General features: G+C 50.1%; 7 protein-coding genes across 7 annotated transcripts; 4 read left to right on the forward strand and 3 right to left on the reverse strand.

The window, feature by feature from the left end:
• Positions 1–134: 134 nt before the first annotated feature.
• On the reverse strand, positions 135–1,630 carry BBK36DRAFT_1135304 (hypothetical protein). The gene is given in 8 exon segments (XM_024892592.1): positions 135–161; positions 194–213; positions 247–304; positions 315–629; positions 668–670; positions 689–1,043; positions 1,106–1,206; positions 1,275–1,630. The coding sequence occupies 5 exon segments, from the start codon at positions 1,620–1,622 to the stop codon at positions 447–449; spliced, it is 990 nt and encodes a 329-aa protein (XP_024750532.1). The 5' UTR covers positions 1,623–1,630; the 3' UTR covers positions 135–161; positions 194–213; positions 247–304; positions 315–446.
• Positions 1,631–2,179: 549 nt separating this feature from the next.
• Positions 2,180–4,391, forward strand: BBK36DRAFT_1168707 (hypothetical protein; the record flags this gene model as incomplete). The annotated part of the gene is made up of 4 exons (XM_024895214.1): positions 2,180–2,200; positions 2,267–2,551; positions 2,606–3,775; positions 4,347–4,391. The coding sequence occupies 4 exons, from the start codon at positions 2,180–2,182 to the stop codon at positions 4,389–4,391; spliced, it is 1,521 nt and encodes a 506-aa protein (XP_024750533.1).
• Positions 4,392–4,626: 235 nt separating this feature from the next.
• Positions 4,627–6,267, forward strand: BBK36DRAFT_1132106 (cross-pathway control WD-repeat-containing protein). The gene is made up of 5 exons (XM_024892023.1): positions 4,627–4,722; positions 4,797–4,834; positions 4,896–5,022; positions 5,096–5,413; positions 5,705–6,267. The coding sequence occupies exons 1-5, from the start codon at positions 4,681–4,683 to the stop codon at positions 6,128–6,130; spliced, it is 951 nt and encodes a 316-aa protein (XP_024750534.1). The 5' UTR covers positions 4,627–4,680; the 3' UTR covers positions 6,131–6,267.
• Positions 6,268–6,644: 377 nt separating this feature from the next.
• BBK36DRAFT_52232 (hypothetical protein) lies at positions 6,645–7,653 on the reverse strand (the record flags this gene model as incomplete). Its single annotated transcript, XM_024898200.1, has 2 exons — positions 6,645–7,291; positions 7,356–7,653. The coding sequence occupies 2 exons, from the start codon at positions 7,651–7,653 to the stop codon at positions 6,645–6,647; spliced, it is 945 nt and encodes a 314-aa protein (XP_024750535.1).
• A 1,318-nt stretch (positions 7,654–8,971) lies between these two features.
• On the forward strand, positions 8,972–10,303 carry BBK36DRAFT_1168710 (mitochondrial carrier; the record flags this gene model as incomplete). The annotated part of the gene is made up of 5 exons (XM_024895215.1): positions 8,972–8,980; positions 9,053–9,385; positions 9,465–9,740; positions 9,814–9,950; positions 10,063–10,303. 5 exons carry the CDS (start codon positions 8,972–8,974, stop codon positions 10,301–10,303), a joined length of 996 nt encoding a protein of 331 aa, XP_024750536.1.
• Positions 10,304–11,319: 1,016 nt separating this feature from the next.
• BBK36DRAFT_1199982 (hypothetical protein) lies at positions 11,320–13,088 on the forward strand (the record flags this gene model as incomplete). The annotated part of the gene is made up of 2 exons (XM_024897107.1): positions 11,320–12,757; positions 12,806–13,088. The coding sequence occupies 2 exons, from the start codon at positions 11,320–11,322 to the stop codon at positions 13,084–13,086; spliced, it is 1,719 nt and encodes a 572-aa protein (XP_024750537.1).
• A 664-nt stretch (positions 13,089–13,752) lies between these two features.
• On the reverse strand, positions 13,753–20,545 carry BBK36DRAFT_1135307 (hypothetical protein). Its single transcript, XM_024892593.1, has 6 exons — positions 20,352–20,545; positions 19,436–19,747; positions 19,287–19,384; positions 14,222–19,195; positions 14,011–14,160; positions 13,753–13,957 (listed from the first exon to the last, which is right to left on the reverse strand). Exons 1-6 carry the CDS (start codon positions 20,468–20,470, stop codon positions 13,761–13,763), a joined length of 5,850 nt encoding a protein of 1,949 aa, XP_024750538.1. The 5' UTR covers positions 20,471–20,545; the 3' UTR covers positions 13,753–13,760.
• Between the last annotated feature and the right edge of the window lie 3,795 nt (positions 20,546–24,340).

Consider the following 24,340-nt stretch of genomic DNA (forward strand, 5'->3'; position numbering starts at 1 on the left):
ATCGATAGGCTAGCGACATGCGTTGCATGTGAATTGCGAGCTAGGCTTTTCTAAGGCAAGGACAGTCTGATTAGGTACGGAGAACATGCAATCACTTTGGACGCATCTCTGATATAGCAGATGATGCTTGCGCATGGCCTGGACTTGGTTTTGATTCCTACTAAGCTCCTGGTGTTACCTACATATCTGCAGTTTGGGCGCTCTGCGCCGACTTGCATCAATCTGCGCCGACGAATCTGTACCATGACACATGATGAACCCAGGATGCGGACATCGCAGAGGTAGGCAGCTATACTCCAGGCAATGCCTCCCCGGCTACCTACTGCTATACCTATCATGGGGCTCTTCGATATAGAAAGCTGCACTTTGGATACCGTTTCTCTGCTGCTTGAACCGTGCGTAAGGTATCGTATCTCGACTTCGATTCATTCCGACTCCTTCATTCACTACATGAAAGGTGGCAAGGAGAATGGGTAGCCGCCATTCTTGATGCGGAAGACGCTCAAGAGGAAGCTGTATACCAAGAAGAGGATCAGACTCCAGACGATCACTGCGACTTGCTGAGTCTTGGAGTCGGCCATGCGCGGAACTTTGACAGCCAAGGTGATGGCGCAGAACGAGAGCACACCGTCTATTATATACGCGTCAGTCTCTTGAACATGGTGGTATAAAAGGGAGTTCTCTTACAGATGGCGGCCACGATCTGAGTTTCTAGTCCGAGCTGGCTTTGGAACCCTCCTGCAATGTAGCTGACGCCTCCCTTGCCGTCTCCAACAATGTACGGCACCTTCCGGATATGATTGAACATGTGTCCGCTGGTGAAAAGGAGGATCGATATCAAGCTGATCGAGGCCCAAATGTTGCGGTTCTGAATAACTGGCAGTACATAGGAAGATGCGCTAATCACCGCCGTGCCGACGCCGAGAATGATGGTCACAGTAGAAGCCCATCGGATCCAGTTAATGGGTCGCTTCACTGGGGGATGCGGCCTGTTGGGCAGTTGCCGGGAGAGCCAGGTATGGACTTGTTCAGCAGCTGGAGGCCTGGAATTTGGTTAGCATTGATGGCAATGCGTGGTGCTCAAGGGCTCGACATGGTTTCTCACCCTGTCGTAAAGTCGTATCGAACGGGCTCTGGAGAGCCAACGGCATGGGGTCCAACGGTTGGATGAAAGAGGAGGAGCACCGGGGCTGTTTGCAGGCCAAGCTGTGATGCGAATTGGTGCATTAGCATTGAGACTTTCAGAGCTCATCAGTCGTAGCTTTACTACACACCGAAATGAAGATTTCCCGGCCGTCGGCGAAGTCCAAGGTGCCAAAGAGCAGTCGAGATTCGCCGGTCTTGTCGCCGCGAAGCCAGCTGCGTCCGAGAAGGTCCCATTCGGGCTGGAACTCCTGACAAAGCTGGCAGCCGAATCTGGCCTCCAGGGCAGTGAGAAGAACAGCCACGCTATGATTCCTTGGGGCAGCCGTCAAAGAGGTGTAGGTGGCATCATTAAGCTTCAGCGGCGTTGAACGCTGAGCCAGCCGGTAGAAGTCCTCATAGCTGTCCGCCGGCGCCTTCTTTGCGAAGCTTCCGCCAAACAGCAGAAGCAGTGGCGCAATTGACGACAAGAAGCGCATCGTTGTGGTTGATTCGCAGCTGTTGTATCAGAACGTACAGCCGCTCGCTGCTGGTGTTGCTGCCAACTACGCAAGCTGCCAAGTGTTCCTGTGCTGTCATCAACGCTGGCCCGTTTGTAGCTTATGTAATCCGAGCTAGTCTTCCAACGACATTCGGCGCGGTGCGCTTGACCATATACGGCTAGCTTCAATACCTCGCCTTCGTGCTCTCTACTTGAAGGATACTTCAGCTGACGATGAGCTTCTCACGGCTGCTAAAAGTAAAGCAGAGGTCTTCTGTACTCTGGAGAAGCTCCAGTTGGGTGTCCAGCTGCTCCGATACTTCATGGCGATTGAACAGCTGCTGGTGTTAGTACTGCGTTGTACCTCAAACCACTGAGAACCTGCATGTTTTCTTTGCGCAGGTTCACATGGGCGAATCAACAGGTCGGACGCGACAGCATAAAGAAAGGAGCGTTCTCTTCATCCATCAGAATTACTCTGCAATTTTAATCCTGTCATCACCACTCTTTCTCGCCCAAGTCTATCTCGTCCGCGCAATTGAATGAAGACCGGCCATGAGTGCCAACTCGATTGAGGTAAGTACTTACCCATGCCATCAACTGTTGCCCGCTCCTTGACAGTGCGCTTATGTCGATTTTCAGCGCACGACGCGTCTCCACGAGCTCGACCTGCAGCATCAACAAAACCGCCACAAAACCGATCTCATCAGCCGAGATGAAGCTGCTCGCCGTCTGGAGCTCCGGTTGTTGCTCCTCCAAGATGAAAAGACTCAGCTACAGGAGGAATGTGCCGCGAAGGATGCGGAGATAAAAGCTCTGGCCCAAGATGGCGACCAATTGCGCGTCGAACTGGATAGAGTCAAGGCTAGGGATCCCGCCAAAGATGCGCAGGTGAACGGCACTACCTCCAAGACCACGGCTTCGGCTGTATGTCATACCCAGAGCCCCTTCCCTCCCCATCTACTTACTAATGAGACCAAGACGGAGGTCAAGTCATCAGAAACCTACATGCAAGATCTGAGCAAGGCCTTGGATGAGAATCTCGCCCTTACGAAGGAACTCGAGCAATTGCGACCAGAGATTGAGCTGCTACGGGAACAAGTGACGAAATACGAGAAGATGATAGCCGAACAACGCGAGTCGCAGCCTCAACAGGAGCAATCGGAAAAGGAGGTTGCGAGCAAAGGGCAGTCGAAGCCCAAAGGGCCGGACGAGATAGGCGAAGATATCGTCGAGCTTCGAGCAGCGTTGAAAAAGGCTACAGAAGAACTGAACGAGGAGAAGAAACACCGAAAAAGCATGGAGTCAGATCATCTTGAGGAAATGGAGAAATCGGAACGTCAGAAACACAGGCTGGAAGGAAAGATATCGACCTTGGAGAAGAAGCTGAAAGAATCTCAGAAGGAGCTTCAAGATCTGCGGAAAGATATCGAGGCGTCTCGGTCAAGCGTCAAAGAAGATGGTCCGGATGACGGGACAACCATTCACACTCAAGGAGCGACAGCCGAACAGCCTCCGGCGGCTGAGAAGGAAAGACTGACTCGCAGGCACGCGTCGAGGAAGCGTGTATTAGAACAAGCTAAGATGGGAGAAAAGTCTACTTTCTCAATCACTCCGTTGCTCAACAAAACAGCAGATGGCATCTTGGACGCTGTGAAGGAGGGTAATGCCCTTACACTGCCGCTAGACGATGTACTTGCGCAAGACGAAAACGATCCATCACCACGGAGGATGGCAAACAAATCTGAAGCCCTGCCTACAGCAACACTGGATGTCGGAGAAGAAACTACAACCCCTTTGAGGCCTCGAGAGAAACTGAATCCGAAAGCGAAGAAGAAAGCAGTAGCCGCGGACGGAGACAAGGTTCAAGTGAACTCTGAAGACAAGAAAGATGAGGCAGCACCGAATGCAACTCGCTCAAAGGAGACGGCTCCGTCCAAGAGGATCAAGCTGCATGAGCCTGCCATAGCCGAACCCCCTCCTCCTCCTGAGGGCGAGCAGAGGAAGAGGAGGAGGAAACTCTTGAACAAGACTAACACCATTCTAGAGGAAGACGAGACTGAAGAAGGAGCCCAATCTATGGAAGCCCAACCTGGTCGGGCTAGAAAGCTGAAATCTTCAGGGACAACCGCTTTCAGCTCGCAAAGTCTGGTCAAACCTTTCTCGCCCTTGAAACGACATCGGCGGGGAGTCAACGCGAGTTTCCTAGTTTGACCAGGCATCCAAACACATCAAGTGCTTGGTACGTCTGCTTCGCATCATCCACAGCAAGAGCTGTGCAACCAAGGCGTTTACTCGGGCATTCTCAATAGACATTCGGCAGCGTGGGATTGTGATTCTTGTGTGTAATTACTTCAATGTCTGCCTATAGTAGGTCTCGAGGTCAAAGGGATATAGAGCATTAGGTGGTATGAAATGCAATGCCTGCTTGGTGCCCGCTGCTCACTAGGTCTGAACTACTACACCACCTATCAACAGATAAGTATTGCAGGTAAGATGGCAATAACCTCTGGTAGTTGTATCATACGTGGGTAGGCAAAGGTAAGTCATCGTCAGCGAGAAGATTGCATTGACGAGGAGGCATCACGCTGCACCCGGAAAGTTCATTGTTTATGCATGTTCGTTTCTCGTTGCCTTTGAAGGGTCTCATGATGGAATGTCCCGTAAACAGAATCATATATTACCACCGATAATATCCAATACACTATTGCTCCGAAAAAAGTTGCCTCTCCTCTTATACGACTTGAAGTTCCCGCTCTTCTTTTAGGTACATGCAGCCCACCCAATTGTACTGCTAGGCTCGGGTCATCAAAGTCGTCTGCCAGATAACGGGTCGATTGCCAAGATTTCCACCCTTAGTCAGCCACGCTGGCCAATCGCATCGCTCGGCCCTAATTTTTGCGCCCACACAAAAAATTCACAATTTCAACCAGCCCCAACCTCGAAGCTTTACATCCGGTGCTGACCTTTTGCAGAAGAGAAGTGGTCTTCACAGCTAATTTTCTCTCTTCTCACCCATCTCGAAACTCTTTGCGCAGAGGCGAGGCTGTACCACAATGGCTGAACAACTGATCCTCAAAGGTACCCTCGAGGGCCACGTACGACTTCTCCTCCCCCCGTCGCTGCCTCTTGTGGTCGAGATTCGAGAGTTGGGACTGACATTTTGATACAGAATGGCTGGGTCACCAGCTTGGCCACCTCAATGGAGAAGTACGACGGCCTCTGGCTCCTCACGAATGCCCTCGAACCCGTTGAACTAACAGCGAAACAGCCCCAACATGCTCCTGTCCGGTAGCCGAGACAAGACCCTGATCATCTGGAACCTCACCCGCGACGAGACCCAGTACGGCTACCCCAAGCGATCCCTCAAGGGCCACTCCCACATTGTGTCCGACTGCGTACGTTGCCATCTACATGCCGCTGGGGTTGCGAAACGGGGTCCCGTAGGCTGACAGCAGTTGATTTGCACAGGTCATCTCCTCCGACGGCGCCTACGCTCTGTCTGCCTCCTGGGACAAGACTCTCCGTCTGTGGGAGCTCGCCACTGGCACCACCACCCGAAGATTCGTCGGCCACACCAACGATGTTCTCTCCGTCTCCTTCTCCGCCGACAACCGACAGATCGTCTCCGGCTCTCGTGACCGAACCATCAAGCTGTGGAACACCCTCGGTGACTGCAAGTACACCATCACCGACAAGGGCCACACTGAGTGGGTTTCCTGCGTCCGATTCAGCCCCAACCCCCAGAACCCCGTCATTGTCTCCAGCGGCTGGGACAAGCTGGTCAAGGTACGTTTCTTGTTTTCGCCCTGTGCCCTGATTACGATTCGATACCATCTTATGATGTACTGCAATTTCTCAAGTATTTGCTACTTCAGAGCCAGCAATGGCAATGAGACAAACATAAAACCATTTGCCCTGATCCCGGTTTTCTTCCTTTCTTCTTTCTTTCTCTCTTCTCTTCTCTCGTCCTCGAGCGAAAGGGGAGGAGAGACGAAATAGAAGAGAAGGAGAAAAAAGCCCTCCTCATACCACAACCCGCCAATGACGTGTAAAGGCCTGTTTCTAACAACGCCATAGGTTTGGGAGCTCTCCACCTGCAAGCTGCAGACCGACCACATCGGCCACACCGGCTACATCAACACCGTCACCATCTCCCCCGATGGCTCTCTCTGCGCCTCCGGTGGCAAGGACGGCACCACCATGCTCTGGGACCTGAACGAATCCAAGCACCTGTACTCTCTCAACGCCAACGACGAGATCCACGCCCTCGTCTTCTCTCCCAACCGATACTGGCTCTGCGCTGCCACCGCCAGCAGCATCATCATCTTCGATCTTGAGAAGAAGAGCAAGGTTGACGAGCTGAAGCCCGAGTTCACCTCCGTCGGCAAGAAGAGCCGGGAGCCCGAGTGTGTCAGCTTGGCCTGGTCCGCCGATGGCCAGACCCTGTTCGCCGGTTACACTGACAACATCATCCGCGCCTGGGGTGTCATGTCGCGAGCATAAATTTGTTGCATGTTAGGTCGGGAGATGGGAGGGGGAGGCATGGCTTGGGACGGGGTAAGGATAACAGGGCGTCACATTAGTTAGCCTCTTGCTCGAGTTGTAACTTTGAGATAGGGGGCAACTGTGCTTGTGAACGTAGCCTGGCAGAGGGTTAAGAATTGCTGGCTACAGAAATACTACTGAAAAAAGGGTACTGGACACAATTCACTTCTAATGGAGAAGACGGTTCTTTGCTCCTGTTTCTACCAAGCACAAAGGAAAAGGGAAAATCAGAATTTCATACTGTTCAAATGCCGCTGTGCCATATTATCGAGAAGTGAAGGCGTCTTTTGAGACGTCCTCTCCATGTACAGCGCGTCACCAGCCTTCCATGACTTGATGAGAAACATGAGCTAAAGTGCTTAAGCACTGCGGGTATCATATAATGAATTGGCCAGCAGAAGAGCCAGTACAAAAGCTTCTTTTTGCGCCTTGTCAATCCCCCCCATTTGGGCTCCGTAAATGCCAGGTCTTACTATGAAGCGCTAGACTTCTTTCCCAGGCGAGATACTTCTCTCCGAGCAAATCTGGCGTCGGCATTGACAATCATGCTGTGGTCCGCAATGTCCACCTTGTCGGCGTGCTCTCGGAAACGGTCTCCGCCCATGAACCGCTTCATGGTCGACTCCCACAGCCTGAAGCGCTCCTTGCCATGGCTGTCACGTTCGACCAGCGACTTGACCTCCTTTTGCTTGCGCATCTTGGAAGCGCGCACCAGTCTCCGCAACGCATCCTCGCCCAGCTGCGCGCTCTTGGCCGCGTCCTCTCGAATCTGCTTGGCCTCTCGAGTCCTCCTATCGTCTTGCGGCGTGAACTTGTAGGTGTGTGTGCTCGGAAAGCCGGGGAAGGAGGCCGGTATATATGGCTTGCTCTCCTTGTCCGGCTGGCCACTGAGCTCTGGACCGAGAAGGGGGAGGGAGGTGAAGGTGTCGTCGGCGGTTGTAGCCTCAAGGCTGCGGTCTGTCGCGTCTTGCTGGTAGAGCCGGCTCTTGACGTGCGGTTTGAGGGACGATATTGAGATATTGTGGTATCTTAACATTGTTTCATAATCTGTCGGTATCGGATGCTCGCGACGGGATGATATTGCGAGCCGCTTGACTTCTCCCATGATGGAGCTCATATCTAATGGGATCGAAGGAAATTAGCCGAGGAGAAACCATTTCGCAATAGGACGAGAGGGACGTACACTCCTCGACCAGCCCTGTAAAGCTCTCGAGCGCCTCTGGAGTTGCGGATTGAAATCCATCATGCGCCAACACCAAGGCGATAGACCGCTGAATACCGGAGCGGGCAAAATGATGGACTGTCGGGGTGAGAGAAGGCACCGCTTCGTCTGTCCAATCTGGGACGCCGCCTTCTTCTGTCCGAGCTTGGGTCGTGCCGGGTCTCTGTTCGCCTGAGACTTGGCCTTCTCGCGACGCAAATCTAGGTCTCTTCGAATCTGAGTTCAAGGTGTCGACGGACACACTGCGCTTGAGCGACATCGCGTCCAACACGTCGGCTTCTTATCACCGGCAGAAGGCGGGGACTCGAGGAGCCGGGTGCGACGCAGGGAGGTGCGGAGGAGCGTAAGTGATCTGGGCGCGTAGAGGAGAGGGATGAGGAGAGGTTGAACCCGTTCGCGCACTGGCTCAGATGGCGATATAGTAGCTGGAGCTGTACGAAGTGCTTGGATGAGGTGGTTGCAGGTTTGTTCCCGTAGGCGTATTGCCGTAGCATGCAGAAACACGGTACCTTGCCTCAAGGTAGCACGCAGTTCAACTGCTATCGATAAGGCTCGAAAATGGGTATTTGTCGTTGGAGCTTCAATTTGAAAAGCCGATTGTAGAAGACGCTGGTACGAAGCGGTAAAGAATGCTAATACGTGGTTCGATTAGGCCTGGGTATGGTGCAGAGGCCTAGATCCAATTGGCAGATACTAGTTTTATCGTGACAATGCTCATTTACTATGACCACTTGTTGAGACTGAACCCATTGTTCCGCGAGCAAATGCTGCTTTGGGTCCAGTGCCTCAAGCCTATTAGACCCGAGGATCGTGATTGAACGGGTGCGGCTTCGTTGCCTACCACCACTTGATTGGCTGCCACTCAGCATTACCTACTGAATTACATAGAGCAATAATATCATTTTTCCTCTGCTGTAATTGGCGAGGACTTCCTGATACATTTCTTTGTGGTTCTGCTCAAGATCGAATTGGACGAGACTACCCATAAGCAAAAGGCAAAAGAATCAAGCGCCGACGATAACCCGAAGTCAAGGCACCACAAGCGCCGACAGCAGAATAGCCCGACTTTGTGATTCCTCCTTTCGCCTTGATTGTTTGCTCCAGCTCAGACTTTTTTACTTTCCACGCACGCGAGGGCTTGGGAAAGGGCCGTTTCTGCCGCTTTTGTCGTTTCTTGATTCTCCGCCTCTTGCTGCGCCGTTCCAATTGCGCTGGCGCCCGCCATCTTTACACAGCCGAGAGAAGAAGCGACCCCCCGAACGACGCCTTCTGCGATCAAATCGTCATCCTGCCTCCTCAATGCATTGCCATTAGAAGCCGCCGCAGTTCCGACGCTTGACCTCTCGAGCATGCTCCCTGCTTCTTCGATCCCCGAGTCGCTCATTTACCCTCCTCGCCGGCATCGATTGCATACCCTGGAAGGATAGCTTGACACGGCCCCCGACAACGAGTGGTCATCGACCAATGCTTTCTGTCACTTTCGCAGTTCACCATCAGCCTCCTTACCTTAAGAGTTGAGAGCTACTTAGAATAGAGATCGAATCGCCATACAAAACTCGGCTGAGTCACCCGCCATCATGTCAACCGTACGCAGTTCCCTCTCTGCGACCGACCGCCGCCGCAACACTGGGCCTTCGCCTGCTAATTGAGTCTTGTAGACAATACCAGACGCGCTGAAGCCGTCTCCCAGCAGCAATTGGACTCTCCAGTTTCGGGAAACGATCTCTCAGCCAGTGGTCGCGGCCTTCTGCGGTGGAGGAGTAGCTGGCGCCGTCTCCCGAACAGTGGTGTCTCCGCTGGAGAGACTCAAGATTCTGATGCAGATCCAAAGCGCTGGGCGAGACGCCTACAAAATGTCCGTCGGCCATGCCCTCGCCAAAATGTGGAAGGAAGAAGGCTGGAGGGGCTTCATGCGAGGAAACGGAACAAACTGCATCCGCATTGTTCCCTATTCTGCTGTCCAATTCAGCAGCTATAACTTTTACAAGAGGGTATGTCGTTCCCCTGGGCGGGAGCTATGGCGGCAATCCAATGGCACCCCTTGTACAGCCGGGCTAACTGCATGGCCAGAACATCTTTGAGCCATATCTAGGAACCGACCTGTCGCCCTGGTCCCGCCTCGCGTGCGGTGGGCTTGCGGGAATCACATCCGTCGTCTTTACCTACCCTCTCGACATTGTCCGAACACGTCTGTCTATCCAATCAGCGAGTTTTGCAGAGCTCGGCGCACGGCCAGAGAAGCTGCCAGGAATGTGGGCAACTCTCGTCTCAATGTACAGGACAGAAGGTGGTTGGTCGGCTTTGTACCGTGGCATCGTCCCAACTGTAGCCGGTGTGGCTCCCTATGTATGTCTCAACGCAATCTCACTTTCCCGGCGTCGCCATGGACGTAGGAGCACGCTGACCGACTGGTTGCTAGGTTGGACTCAACTTTATGGTGTATGAATCAATCCGCCAGGCATTCACGCCCGAAGGCGACAAGAACCCTAGTGCTGTTCGCAAGCTGCTGGCGGGCGCCATTTCAGGCGCAGTTGCTCAGACCTGCACTTATCCATTGTAAGTACAGCATCGGCCCCCCTTTGTTGTCTTCTCTCTCAGGACCCCCCTTACTCTCTTCATGACAAGCTGTGTGCCTTGTGTCAGAGCTAACTCGGCATTGTCTGCAAAGTGACGTACTGCGACGACGATTCCAGATCAACACCATGTCAGGCATGGGTTACCAGTACAAGTCTATATCGGACGCAGTCCGTGTCATTGTCCTCCAAGAAGGCGTCAGAGGGCTATACAAGGGCATCGTCCCCAATCTCCTCAAGGTGGCTCCCAGCATGGCATCGAGCTGGCTGAGCTTTGAAGTCACGCGTGATTTCCTGACAGAGTTGAAACCGACCGAGGAGAGTCGAAGCTTATAATGAGAAGGGTATACTATCGGATTTAGATGATGCCGGCTATTGTTCTTGTCCATGGTCTGTCTCTCTCCGTCTTCTTCGTCTATGCTTCTTACCCTCTTCATTTACTTTCTGCTTTGTATGATTTTAATTTCTGCCTTGTTTGTAGCATGTAAAAGGTCTTGTAAATAAGTACGAAGCAAAATGGGTATATATAGAAGGAGCAAAAACAGGTCGTATAGATAGCCTCAATATTCAAAGCTCACGCTACCTTGGAATACACACCCTTTCGGCGAGCCATGTATGAGTAAGGTATCCATGATGGCCATGGCCGTCTTTCTAGAAGAAACAGTGAGGATACACTCGTGATGCCCCGAATTAGTATACTATGGAGTACTTGTAGTAACTCAACGGCACGCGTCTTCGAGTGGGTCTAGAAGCTTAAGGTGCGAAATAAGGTACCTGACAGCCCTGGATGGGCAAAGTCCACAAGACACTGTCCCTTGCACGTCGAACCGTGACGCGGCGGGTACTGAGACCTACTATCAAGTAGCTTAGGTACTTCTCAAAGCAATACCTCTAAGGTACTTTACGCCTTGCCTGCTTCCCCTAACACAGTGACGATGCTATAGCCATCGTTCCCATTGTTTTCGTCTTTTTCATGCTCTTTCGACCGATTTTTCTCTTCCCTGGGCTGCCCTGTTCCCAAAATTTACCATTTCTCCCCTTCATCTCATACCTAGGAAACAGTTGGCCTTCTCAGCTAATGGCACCATAGCCGGAAACGCTCGTTTGCACGCCGCGCTGCTCTGCTCAACCACGCCTCTCTCTTCCTCTGTCATATTCGATGACCGGCCAACTTGTGCAAGGCAGCGGATAGCCGACTCTGTCTATCGCCTGGATACGCTAATGGGAAGCACATGTCTCTTGACGTTCATGGTCTTTTGTCTCACCTGATCCTCTCTTCGTCTTCTTCCCTGGCTGCTCTTCGTTGCCTGTGAATGGGCGAGGCTCACGCTTGATGTTCTTGGCCATCATAGATGCCCTCGAAACGAGAATCAAGCGATGCTGCTCGGCAAGGCCGAACCTACCGCTCGACTGCCCCTGCCAAGCAGGTCCGGTTCCCCTCCAGGCGCAGCAGGGTTCGCGGCCAGGGCCATGGAATCCAAAAGCGAGAGAGGTCGTCGCTCAAGCAGCAGACCCTGACACAGATTGGCTTTGTCTCGTCGTTTAGTGACGAGGCTCCGCTTATGATTGACGACGATGACGAGGATACGTCCGACGGTGCGGCCTGTGACGATGACGGCAAGCCGGCTGCCCCTCAGAGAAGCTCCGAAGCCGAGTTGGAGGAGCAGCCTCGAGAACCGACCAGACGGTCTGTGAGAGGTCCCATGAGAGGGTCTGTGAGAGGGACATCGCCCGTCATTCAAGACTCTTATGGGTCTCTAGACAGCAGCTTTCCCGACGATGTATTGGGAGAAGCTCCACCACCACAGTCTCTACCCATACAAGGACGGTATGCTGCAGTGTCTCCCCGCCGCAGGGGGAAAACGGAACCTTTAGACGCAGCCAAAGCGTCGCCGCGGCGTCGTGCTCACTGGAGTCGATATCCAGAGGGCCCAAAGGCGCCGGAGCTGTCCCCTCTGGCAAACGACACGTCGCCGTTGGTCAGGTTCGCCGACGACAGGGAGATTCCAGACTCTGACGAAGAGTATGACGATCTAGAGCCGCGGGACGATGGGCCAGCGCTACACCAAGATACGTTTGCGACGGGCCACGAAACTCAGCTTGTCCTAGAGGAACTTGCTGCTCTCGAGGATTCCCAGCTAGATGTACAGCACGCGGCAAACGAGCAGCTACCAACATCACCACCACCCCCATCGGCACTCGCTTCGTCCGTGGATGCCGCCATCAGCAAGCTGGCTCTACCGCCCATAGAGGCCACTGAGAGTCTACCAACACCAGCGGAAACCGCGTCACAGCTCTCATCGACCCCGTCATTCCCAAGGACCACATCCCAGTCCCACGTTCAGGCTGAGTCTAGCCAAAGCCAAGTGTGGCAAGACCAGGCCTTTGAATCTCAACGCGTGCCGCTTCACGTCCTTCAGTCATTCACTCCAGTCTCTGCGCGCACGGATATACTCCTGCCCACGCCACTCAATGTACTCCAGTCCGTCGTTGACGGCTCCGAGACAACCCTCCGTCTGACCTATCGGGTGCCTGAACAGGTCCGGCGCTTCTGGCTATTCGACCACGAAACTCTGCGCTACATGGCCTGCGTGCAGCCTGGCACGCCCCGTGGCTTTCTTGACTGGGAATACAGCGTCGACCAGGTGTATGAGCTCAATAACCCAGTCGACGAGCGTGATATGCAGGAAGAGGGATGGGTGACTGGACAGGTCCGGCGATATATCTATCTCCCCCCGGCTATAGTGGGACGGCTTCTATGGAATCTCAGATGCGCAACTTTTGCCCGTGGTGGATTACAAGGAGGTGGAGATGGCGACCATGGAATTGGAGACGGAGGTCGCAGCAACAATACGGAAACCCAAGACAGCCGTTCGCCCAAATCTCTTGATAGAAATTACGGCGTTCGTATCCCCGTCACCTTCTCGCAGCCGGCGACTCATCCCGAAAACCGCACCAGTTCTCATCACCCCGACCCGCCAAGCAGCTTCTTGTTTGAAGACCACGGCAGCTCTACCACCACCATCCCAGCCAACGATGTCGCCGCCCTGGGTTCATCCCCCCTCTTGACCAAGAGTCAAATGCTTTCTGACAGTCTGGTCAGCGATGATGTGCCATAGTTCCTGGAGAGTCTCAGGACTTGATGGATAGGAAGACGACGTGCCCGTCAGGCAGTCCTGCCCATATCATCTAGATTTTGTTTACTCCCATCCCCTTTTCCCCAATTCGCCCAAGCATCCCCTTACCATAAGAGGAAGGGAGAACAGAACAAATACAGCACCCCTTGTGACGGGAGACTCGGTCGTATTCTTTCACTCTATATGATTCTGTGCAGATTCTGTAGCTTTACTTTACTGTGCATGGCTTCCGTGATCCCATCATCCCAAGTCAAATCTGCATTCATCGGTGCCGCCTTCAGTTCGCTGTACTTCAAGGCTGACCTACAGAGAGTTGCTGCATATCACGCCATGGTTCCGGGTCAAATAGAATCAACCATATCGGCAGCTCTTTAGAAAGTCCCCTGAAGTGGGAACGAGCATGTTCGCTATAACAGAAATGCACATATCACACTATTTACACGGAGAACTTTTCACTTGTGTCCTCGCGTAGGTCGTCTCTCTTCCTTCTAAACTTGATCTCAACGCCTTTCATTTGGAATTCTATACATCAGTAATGATAAGAGTTGTGCGTTCCACACCTACTACTAGTATGTAATTAAGCTCCCTAATACAAATCCACTGCATCAGGCCTTTCAGGCCTTGTCAGGCTCCCGCCTTCGGACACTGTCACCAGCTCACGACAGGTGAAAGGCTCCCTGCCCTTCCCTGATCGCAGTATACAGCTGCTTTTTAAGGACTTCCAGGGTACTATAATCCGGAAGCTTCAGATAGTTCACGCACGTCATGACGCTCGGAAGGTAGGCGTCGGAGGTGTACGGAGGCTCGCTAGGTTTGCAAACAACGGTAAACATCGGAGTGAGACTTTTGAAGCCTAGTAGACGGTCAGCTTATGTTCAATAGATCGGGATGCTAGGATGTACTTGCCGCCAATGGGAAGCTTTGGGCTACCCGTGGTAAACTGTAAGAAGTCCCGTCGTTGTTTGGCGTCCAGTTCGCTCATGGTTTGCAGCAAGTTCTTCACACTTCGGCTGTCCATGTTGTAGCCGTGGTCAGCCTTAATCGAATCCATGAGAGCTAGAGCGATTTCAGGTCAGCGACTACCATTCAGGGATATCAAGCATCGACAGATACTCACTCTCAAGACTCCAGTCCTCTTCTACTCGGCCAAACAAGGAAACTAGCTCGTCTGGCGTGAAAGCTCTCAGTGCCGTGTAAGGGAAAACCTGTGAAAAACCGGTGCGGAACGCATCAATTTGACGCTTGACGCCACTTCCCAGGGTCATGTCGATGACCTTTTCCAGATAAATGTCAACGTTCTCGATGGTCACTCGCTTCATAGAGCCATTCTCCAGGAGCTCGATGTCGGGATAGCCCGGCAAGGTGAAATCGAGACAGAGGTCCTCCAGCCTCATATTGTCAATCATGATGTTTTCAGTATCGGCCACCTTTTGTGCTGGCGTGCGGGCTGGATCCTCGTCAATTTTCTTCTTGGCCAGCACAAACTTCTTGATTGTGATTAGAGACCGGGCAAGAACGGGGTCAACAATCTTGACTGCTCCCAAGGATGGCTTGACGCCAGTTAAAGAACCATCTCCAATCCGGAAAAAGATGGGATTGAAGTGGATGTCGATGATGCGCGAGTCAATCATTGACCGAGCTACAAACTTGCCAAGTGCTTTGAACAGGTGAAGAATGCGCTCTCCATTCGGCGTCGTCGTCTCCTCGGGGCTGAGGGGGCGGGGGAATAGCCCCGTCTGTCCCGTCACAAATTCGTCCGACCCAGCAGAGTCGACTTCACGCCAAAGCTTGAGCTTCTTCTTAGAAAATTCCTTCGAAACTGTAGAGTAGAATTCGAGCGTCGGGCCCAAGCCGGTGCCAACCTCTTCAAAGTACTCCACCTCCAGTATACTTTGAGACGCGCCATAGAGGTCCATCACTTTGAGGGCCGACTCCAGGATCTTGAGTCGGGAAATACGAACTTTTTGCCGTTGGAGCCGTCCCAAGAAGGGCCGTTCATTTGAGCGATCACGTCGATTGTCGTCCGTCGAATGCGCATTCTGCCAGCGAGCCATCGATCGAGCATATCCAAACGACGTCGACTGTAGAAAGAGGTGACGGGTCTCAAAGGGGAATAAGAAGGGGTAAAGGCGTGCCAAGTCTTCGGACCAGCTTGGCAAGCAACTGCTTGCCACAATCAGCGGCTCCTCCAGTTGGCGGTTGAGCTTTGCCGTGAGTTTTGTGTTCACAAACTGTGACAACGGCTCGACCCGCAGGCCAACGATGCTATTTCTGTTCTCAACCAAGACATCTTCGATGTTCGCATTGAGATCGTGAAGGATGTTGAGAAGCTGCAAGATGGATGCAGTGACTGGATGCTTCGCTAGAGAAGCCGAGATCCCCTTTCCTACTTCTGCATCAGGTTCGACATTCAAATTCGTTGGCTTGGTCTCTGCAGGAGGCGGCCCAGCGACCCTTCGGAACTTGATGGGATGCGTGGACGACCATATGTTTTTATTGCTATGGTCGTTGCCAGAAGACGTCGACATGTGAACAGCGCGGTAAATGGTCGTCTCGTTCGGGATAACCTTGTCATCTAGAGTGAACTCAATGTGCCAATCTTGAGGAATAGTCTGAAGTATAGAGGAGTAAGAGGGCTGTCGCGATGAAGGGGGAGGTGCTGCGGCAGCATTGCCTCTATACAGTACTCGATCATGGCTGTGTAGAAGATTGGCCCCGGCAGGGTTCGCGACTCTGGTCTCGCCGTCTCTTCGGCTCGCAGGAGAATTCTCGGCGGCGACTTCCAGGTTGACAGCGGACGTATCCGCCTCTGCTTTACCCCCTATGTCTTCGTCGAGCTCTCCGACAATTGCATCCAAGGCGCTGCTATCGCCAGTAGCGTCGTCTTCATCATCGGTGAGCTGTTTCTCGTCGGCACATTCAAGAGTGTGCTGCAGTGCGCTGTCATCATCAGGAGGGCGAGTCGGGGGGGTTGGTGCGTCTGACGGTGACCTAAAGAGCCTGGAGGAGCGTCGGAGGGATCCCTTCTCATGAGAGGGCCCAGCAAGCGGTGACGGTTTGTCGTTGACACCCACGGGATATCGAGCGCCGGAAGTCGCAGCTGTTGGCGGCGACGGCGATTGTTGCGTAGAACCAGGCATAAAGGAAGACCCAGTTGAGCCGGCGCCTGCTGCAGCGTTTTGAGACAAGCCCGAGCTAGCTATGGCCGCAAGAGTCCTGGAAAGCCCGTCCCTCCGAGATATCCTTGGTCGTTCTGCCAAGCTGATTCGAGGGCGCAGGTAGTCATCAAGAGACTTGAAGGTGGCAATTGCGTGAATGGAAACCATGATATTTCGATAGGGTCGCGGGATGGATGATTCGTCGTCCGCTACGAGCCGAAGTTTGAGCTGCTTGCCCAGCATGGACGCTGGGCTGCTGCGATTTCCGTCAAAGCTATTTTGATGAACGGTAATGACCTCGAAATGCTCTGACCTACTGAGCAGATCTTGTAACTTGTGAATCAAGACGCTAAACGGCGTCGCTTGGGACTCGATAGCGCCTGCTCGGGGTCTCGACTTCATTGCAGGACTCATAAACACCTCCAGAAAGCTTGCTTGGGCAGAATGCGCCAGCGCTTCATCGGGATTGCTGAAGACTGCGAGCAGGACTCTCACCAGGCCAGAAGCCAGAAGCTCTGCACTGGTGATGCTTTCCAGGATGTCGATATCAAAGTAAGACGCCAGCTTGGAGAAGAGCATCCGCCCCGTTTCCGGAGAGTAGAATTTGGATGTGCGTGTCAAATAGAAGGCCTCGAGCTCCTCTGCCAGGTGGGATAAAGTGTCGAGTATCTGCGTGGCCCTCATTCGCATGTCCTGGCTGTGACCGTCCTTCTCGTGGACATCCAAGAATCTTTTGGCGATGGTAACAATGCGAGACTTCATCAGTTGGATATTGGAAACATAGGGAAGAGACGCGGCATCCAGGGACATCGATGAGCCACGGGAGCTGGCAGACGATGCGTCACTAGCATTGAGCTCATTATCGACGTCTTCATCGTCACCACCGCCAGGAGAATGGTGCTCATGAGCGGCAGTGGCATCGGCTTCATCCTCGATCTCTTCCTCGTCATTCTCATGGTCGTCAGATTCGTGTCCTGATGATGGCGTGCTGCTACCACCAGTATCATGCAAGCTCGGTCTTTGAGACGCATTCTTCGGCTTGGAAAGATTCTCCTTTGCGGTAGGCTGGCCATCGCCCTTGGCAAGTTTTTGGATTTCAAGTATCACACCTTCGCGATAGAGCTGATACCGATAAACGCTACCGAGGCGTGTCAGGAGCAACTCCGTCGCTTGAAGGCCTAAAATGACCAAGGAAGGATGGTCCTCTTGCGACAAAATCGACGCCAGAAAGGAGGCATAGGGCACTGGCGCCAGTGCTTCCGCGAGCAGACTCTCGTCCAGATTGGAGAGCATCTTTATCTGGGCGGTCAAGACTTTCTGACGGACGTTGAGGTTGATTGTGCTGGAGTAGGCGTCCGTCAAAGTTGGAAATATGATGAGGACGAAGCGGCGGACTTGGTCCTTGCAGTCCTCGAGAAGTTCAAGTCGACGGTCGTTGTGAGTTGGGTTGCATCTGCCACCCAAAGAAGACGGCGTAGTCGGCTCAATCGCATCATGCAATTCCATAAAGTCCCCCCCTGCGACTCCCGCATTGCGAGGTAAGCCAGGCAGTAGCTCGCATATAACGTTGAGGGCTTCCACAATCTGCTCGCGAGGTCGATGAATGAGTGCCTGCATCACAACCACGCTGTCCAGTTTGGACGCCACGTCTTCCGTGCCCGTCGGAGGAGAGACGCCCGTCAAGATTTGGTAGAGCGTCTCGACGACGTTCAATTTGAAAAGCTCAGAGGAAAGTCTGGGGCTCGCCCTAGCGGTAAATGCAAGCACACGGAGAAACTGAGTGTGTATGTTCGGGCCAATGAGATTGGTAGTCCCGGGGACGAGAAGGCGCAATATGGCTCGCAGCAGGCCGACGCTGATCAGCTCCTCGAGCTTCGACGGATGGTATTTGAAGCTTTCGACGATGCCGGAAACGCACAGGGATGCTTGTTCGACAACTCGCTGATCGTTGCTGTTCAGAACATTGAGAAGGGTTGGCATGACATCCTTGACAACGGGGAACGAGTCGTCCGGGATGTTCCGACAGCAGTTGGCTGCAGTCGTAACAGCTGTTCGCTGAGTGCTAGTCGCAAAGAAGTCAAGGTAGGATAAACACGCCGTGAGTCCCCCTTCGCGGACAATGCTGGAAGGATACTCGGTGGAGATCTTCTCGAGCGTGCTCAGAGCTTGTTCGGCCAAGTCTATGAAGGAGATCTCTAGCAGCTTCTGGCAGAGGACTGGGACGGCGTTACCATATACAACGTTTGCAATGCTCGCTGGTAGAGCCTCCATAAGATTTGCAAGGCAGCGACAGGCCAGGAGCATGATCTCTGGGCTCTCTTCCTTGGTCATGAGCTGAACGAGCTCCTTGACGAATGCGTCGGGGGAAAAGTGACCCGACAGATTATCTTCATTGGACACTAAGAAAATCTCGGACAGCTCTTGCAGGGCAACCACCTGGGTTGACGAATCATCACTACGCAGACTGCTCAGGAGCTCCCGAAGTCGACTCGACAGCCCAGTCATCATGCCGGTTAACGCTCGCAGAGTACTAGAAAGGCTGGAGTCGTGGTCTCCCGGGCCCCCGTATGCCCCAAAGGGATCGTCGTCGTTCTCGTCGTCGTCTTCGTCTTCGTCCTCTTCGTCCTCTTCTTCATCTTCGTCGTCTTCGTGCTCATCCGCTTCGTCGTCATCATGCTCGTCGTCGTCTTCCTCATCGTCGTCGTTGTATGAAGAGTGCTCGATGGAAGTCGTGCGGCCGCCTCTGGTATCGTCGTCTTCTTCTGCGTGGCCGTCGACTTTGCCCTTCTTCGGCCCAGCCTCTTCCTTTCGCGGCGGCAGCGAGGCGTCCTCCTCTCTGTTTTCGCCCATGCCGCTCATGGTAGCATCCTCATCGGAAACATTACCTGTGAATGGCTGCAAGTCTCGACCATGGGGCATTGAGGTGGCGGTAGCTTTTATGTGGCAATCAATTAGTCAGTAAGGACTCTTCTCCGGCTCCGGGATAGAGGAAGCTGGTGTGTGCAGTGAAATGTAGATACGGACCTTGAGACTGAGTGGAGGTTCGTTTGCTTCGAGCTGATCTTCGGCTGCCAGCAACGTGACTGGGAGACGTCTCCATAGCGGTAGCTATAACAGGCACCCTACTCTCACAGGTTAGCGCCGTCTCCGAGAGAAATGAGCTTCTGACTAACTCAGTGCCATCCATGTCCACTGGAAGCCTCCGATTTCGCGGCACGGTTGAGCGGGACGGGGTTTCTACGGGTTCTGATGGTGGTACAGCAGCTTCAGGAATCTTCTGTCTCTTGGACCGTCGAACCGAAGAGCTAGGTTGTGGTCCAGTCGCAAGGCTCTTCTCGGCGCTCGAAACTTTTCGCTTCCGGGATAGCGACGCTGGGGGAGCAGTTGGAGGCGAGGGCTCTGGCAATGCTGCGGCAGAGGCAGGTGATGCAGCAGGAGCTCGAGCCGCCTGGCTCGCTGCTTGGCGGGCAGAAGATCTAGTTATTCTGGGAGACATGAGAAACTTGCCGAGAAGACTGCTTGCTCGTGCCCAAAGGTGCAGGCAGGGAGAGGATGGGGATGGAAGGGGTTGCGGGGGAGGGGACGAGTCGGGAATCCTGCTCCAGCAGATGGCAGCGACGCCGGCAGCGCTGTCAGGTGCCCAGGAGACGTGGAAGCGGCGCTTGTCGTGCGTGAAGGGGCCCAGGCCAGTGAGTGAATGAGGCACTGGCGGCTGGTCTATGCGAGGGCAGGGTGACAAGGCGTGGTGAGATCTGGGGATGGAGGCTCCGGCGTGCAGAGGAAGTACCTCATCCACCACGGCACTACCCAAGGCAGGTAGGTATGGCAGCACTGGGCCGGGGCTGGATGGTGCAGAGGCAGAGGCAGAGAGCAGAGGCAGAGAGCAGAGGCAGAGAGCAGAGGTTCAGTAAGGCTAGGCAGAGCTTCGCAGGACGGGTATCAGGTGCTGTTGGGAGGGCAGAGGAGGGCTTGCGTCAAATTCGATCCAACTTTGATGTCATTTGATCAGTGCGAGGTCGAGCAGTCCGAGTGGCTGCACTGGCCGGGCAACTGAGCTTCAGGCTCCAGCACCGGAGGTTGATTTCATACCTTTGAACAGTGGCCGTTACAGGCCTCGCAGCGGCGGATACAGCAGTCGAGGCAGTGGGCGAGGGAGATGCCGCGGGAAGTCGCACTTCGTGGTCGGTTGCCGTGGTTTGTTCTGCCATGCCCAAACTACGCCATCAGGAGGGCAAGCACGAGCGAGCTAGGCAGGAGCACGAGATAAGAGGATAAGAAACTCGGAGGTCAAGAAGCGTCGGGATGGATTCGCGGAGGACTCGTGGAGTTGGAGGTATGGAGGAGGGACGGGCACCGTGGCAAGGCACGGTCGGTATCAAGGTATGGAGGTATGGAGGCGTGGCAATTTGCGAAGACGACAAGTACGTCCGTAGTCGTAGTACGAATCAGAGAGCACGAGTGCGAAGTATAACGGATGGGCCTAAGCGATATCGAGCCCAGCCGAGCAGACGCACGTCGTGTCCTGCGCCGCTTGTTGGCGATGCGCCCGGCTGCTCCTCATCTGAGACGCGGAACGGATGCAGACAGGCTGACCAGAGAGGCCAGAGAGGGAACCAGAGCCGTTGGAGATTGCCTGCCACTTGTTTGTTACTGGAGCATGGCCGAGGGGAGTTGGAGCCAAGGTAAGCAGGTGTCTGCCCCAGCAAATTGGACGATTGTTGGAGGTTGCTTGCGCGCAACGGTCAGACAGTGGGGCAATTAGTCATTATGAGCGACGAGCGACAAGGTGGCCAGGTACGCCTTACTCATCCGGGACGTCAGAATATCCACACACAAATGTGCGAGATACACACATGGACCAGCGGACAAGCCGCCATGCGATGGTGCTCGTATTGCTGCTTCGTATGCGTTACTCACCCTGCGATCTCCGTCTTTTGGAGAACCGCTTGCCTGGAAAGCAGTACCTAGTACTATCACAAGATGCCCATACTACGTGCTGGAGGTATTCCAGCTATCCGCTCGGCTCTCCGACATGTGATAAGCAAGATGTTAAGTAGGTCGGGAGTAGGTATATGTTTAGAAGCTTTTTTGGGCGTGGTGAGTTGTGAGTGTGATACCTCGACAATTCTGGTGTGTTGTTATCTCGGTCTACCATTCGTCCAAGGCGCTACATCTCTGCCAGGAACCCATCACATCACAAAAGCGGTATTTGCCTCTGCATAGTGCCTCTGCCTCCCGCGACCCCCGTAGCATTCTACATTAGCAGCCAGTCTCAGAAGTGCCATCAAAGCACTTGGGTAAGCAAAGAAATGCAGCTATTGCAAGGACTGCCGTAAGTAGGACTGCTGTCCCGTCGTCTTCCACGGATCGCAAGGTGGAAAGGGTACAGAGTCGTACTTACTATCTACGTAAGGTACTGCCAGGCAGTCTCCTGTGTGATAGTAGTACTAGTAAGCTGCTAGTAGGTATATCCGCCTTTAGACTACATGCATGCACATGGCAAGCAGGCGAGACGGATACTGGTACGCTGTTCCTGTAGTCGGTTCGTCAATCAAGGAGAACCCCATAGCATCAGGTAACTGTATATCTTGGCGACTGACTTATCCTGAGCAGATAGCTTACGTCCCTAAGGCCGTGATCTAGAACGGCTGATTTAAAACCAGCCGGCTGATTAGCCAGCATAAAAAGAACTACTATACCCTTTTTAGTATAGGAAATTGCATAATTTAAGTTCTAGGATAATAAACTAGCTGCAACCCTAGTTTATAATATATTACACTTGCAGAGGCTGCTAAAATGCTTATAATAGATATAGTTACTAGTTAAATAAGGGAATTTTATTAATATTAACTAATTTTTAATAAGCTAGCTAATACTATTTAATTTAAATTAGTTAATACTAGCTAGTTTATTAAAATAATAACTCTAGATAATTTACTACTTACTATAGTCTAGCAGCTGCTAAAAGATATTATTTATAATAATAATAATAATAATAATAACCTTAATATAGCTATTATTATATAGGTATATATCTTTATATAGGTTAAGTAGTGTTAAAAGGCTTATTTAGTAAGAGAAAGCTAGTTTTTTATTTTATTAAATTTATAGCTTTATTATAAAGAACTCCTTAAGCTTTTTAAAATAATATTTTATAACCTATTTTATATAAAAAAAGATATATTTTTTAGCCTTTATAATTAGCTTTATATAAATATAAAGGTTAATAAGAGTTAGCAGTAACCTCTTAAATATAAGGTTATAGTATTTCTCTAAATCTATATATTTAATAAGCCTTAAAGGAATACTGCCTTTTACTTTTATATATTATAGTTAAGTATATTATAGTTATTTTATAAGTTAATCTATCCTATATAGTATTTATATATATCTTTTATTTAGTTATTAAATTTATTATATATCTCCTTAACTATTAAACTTAAAAGGAAAAATAAGGGCTTTAATAGCACTATAAGTATAATTAATAGTACCTTAATCTTAGTATATATCCCTTTTATAAGTTAGTAAAGATATTAATTATAAAAGAATAATATAGCCTAGAATATACTTACTTATATTATCTTTAATAGCCTATTTTACTATATACTTACTAGCACTAAGGGATTTATATTAAATTTATTACTTTTACTATAAGTAATAATAAAATCTTTTAGGATTTTAATTAGTAAATATTATTTTAATAATACTAGCTTTATATTAAAATCTAGAATTATAATACCCTTTAGCTAAACTTATTATTATCTTAATAATTAAGAAAATACTAGCTAAAAGCTAATAATAATAAAAAAGCTTTATAACTTATAGCATTCTTAACTTTAAATTAAGGTTAAGAGAGTCTTTAGCTAGTATAAGCAGAAATAGAAGATAATTTATTATAATATTATTAAATATAACTTTATAATATAAATATTAATTATTTATATAATTACTAGGCTTTTTAACTTTATTAAACTTAAAGGCATACTTCTTAATAAATAGCATTAGCTTAATAAATCTAAGTTAATAAAAAAAGAATAACTTTTCTTTACTTAAGCCTATAAGTATATAGATTTTATTTTACTATTATTAAATAGCATTTAATAGTAAAATTATATTATAAAAAAGGCCTAGGCAGTATATTAAGATTATATTAATAATAATAATAATAAAGAAAAAGAAGATAATAATAATAATAATATTAGTATTAAAGATAATAAAAATAGCTTTTAGTAAGGAAATTTTATTTAAGATAAAGTAAATATATTATTATTTTTCTAGAAAAAAGATAGCTTTATACTTTAAGTTTATATTTTAAAGCTATTTATAAAAATATTAAGAATCTAGCTTAAACTTTCTAATTAAAAATATATCCTTTACCTTTTATAATAATAATAAATTCTATATTAATATATTTATTAAATTATAAGCTATTTATTATACTACTTTAAGTATAAATTCTATACTATAATCTTTAATAAGAGTATATATACTTTTAAAGGCATTTTTAATTATTTTTAAGCTAACTGCTAAGTATATAATAATAATATACTTATAAGGCCTTAAATTCTAGGCTGCTAAGGCAGCTATAAGCTTATTTAACTTACTAACTTTATTATCTCTTTTTATAAGCTTTTTTCTTTTTATTACTATACTTTTAGCTATAAATAATAGTATTAGTAATAATAATAAAGGCATTAGTATTAGTATTAATAATAATAATAATAACTACTATATAGCTAGTATTATTATTTATAGTATATTATTATTATTAATAAGGTTTATAGCTAGTAAATTATTATTAATATCTTTATTTAATACTAAAGGCATATTATTATCTTCTTTATTAAATAGCTCTAGAATGCTAATACCTTTTAAAATACTATTTTAGCTAGCTATAATTAGCAGGTTATTAAATTCGCCTAGTTCTTAAATATTTTAAGTAGTAGGAAAGTTACTTATAAATATTATCTTCTAGCTTTTAATTATTATATACTTACTAATAAAGAGGCTATTTTAAATAACCTTATAGCTATAAGGATAATACTTTATAATTATTATATCTTTATTTTACTTATTTA

This window comes from Trichoderma citrinoviride (genome assembly GCF_003025115.1).
Source record: "Trichoderma citrinoviride strain TUCIM 6016 unplaced genomic scaffold BBK36scaffold_6, whole genome shotgun sequence".
In the NCBI taxonomy this organism is placed as follows: Eukaryota; Fungi; Ascomycota; class Sordariomycetes; order Hypocreales; family Hypocreaceae; genus Trichoderma; species Trichoderma citrinoviride.

What these genes read in the sequence shown, in the direction of transcription:
- BBK36DRAFT_1135304 (XM_024892592.1), bottom strand. Translation starts at nt 1,622, where the DNA reads ATGCGCTTCTTGTCGTCAATTGCGCCACTGCTTCTGCTGTTTGGCGGA. An exon ending in GCCGGGAAATCTTCATTTCG is followed by an intron (nt 1,207 to 1,274) that starts GTGTGTAGTAAA and finishes TTCGCATCACAG; the next exon opens with CTTGGCCTGCAAACAGCCCC. An exon ending in CGATACGACTTTACGACAGG is followed by an intron (nt 1,044 to 1,105) that starts GTGAGAAACCAT and finishes ACCAAATTCCAG; the next exon opens with GCCTCCAGCTGCTGAACAAG.
- BBK36DRAFT_1132106 (XM_024892023.1), top strand. Translation starts at nt 4,681, where the DNA reads ATGGCTGAACAACTGATCCTCAAAGGTACCCTCGAGGGCCAC. An exon ending in AAGGTACCCTCGAGGGCCAC is followed by an intron (nt 4,723 to 4,796) that starts GTACGACTTCTC and finishes ATTTTGATACAG; the next exon opens with AATGGCTGGGTCACCAGCTT. An exon ending in CCCACATTGTGTCCGACTGC is followed by an intron (nt 5,023 to 5,095) that starts GTACGTTGCCAT and finishes TGATTTGCACAG; the next exon opens with GTCATCTCCTCCGACGGCGC.
- BBK36DRAFT_1135307 (XM_024892593.1), bottom strand. Translation starts at nt 20,470, where the DNA reads ATGGCAGAACAAACCACGGCAACCGACCACGAAGTGCGACTTCCCGCG. An exon ending in AACCTCCACTCAGTCTCAAG is followed by an intron (nt 19,196 to 19,286) that starts GTCCGTATCTAC and finishes GCCACATAAAAG; the next exon opens with CTACCGCCACCTCAATGCCC. An exon ending in AGAGGACTGGAGTCTTGAGA is followed by an intron (nt 14,161 to 14,221) that starts GTGAGTATCTGT and finishes AAATCGCTCTAG; the next exon opens with CTCTCATGGATTCGATTAAG.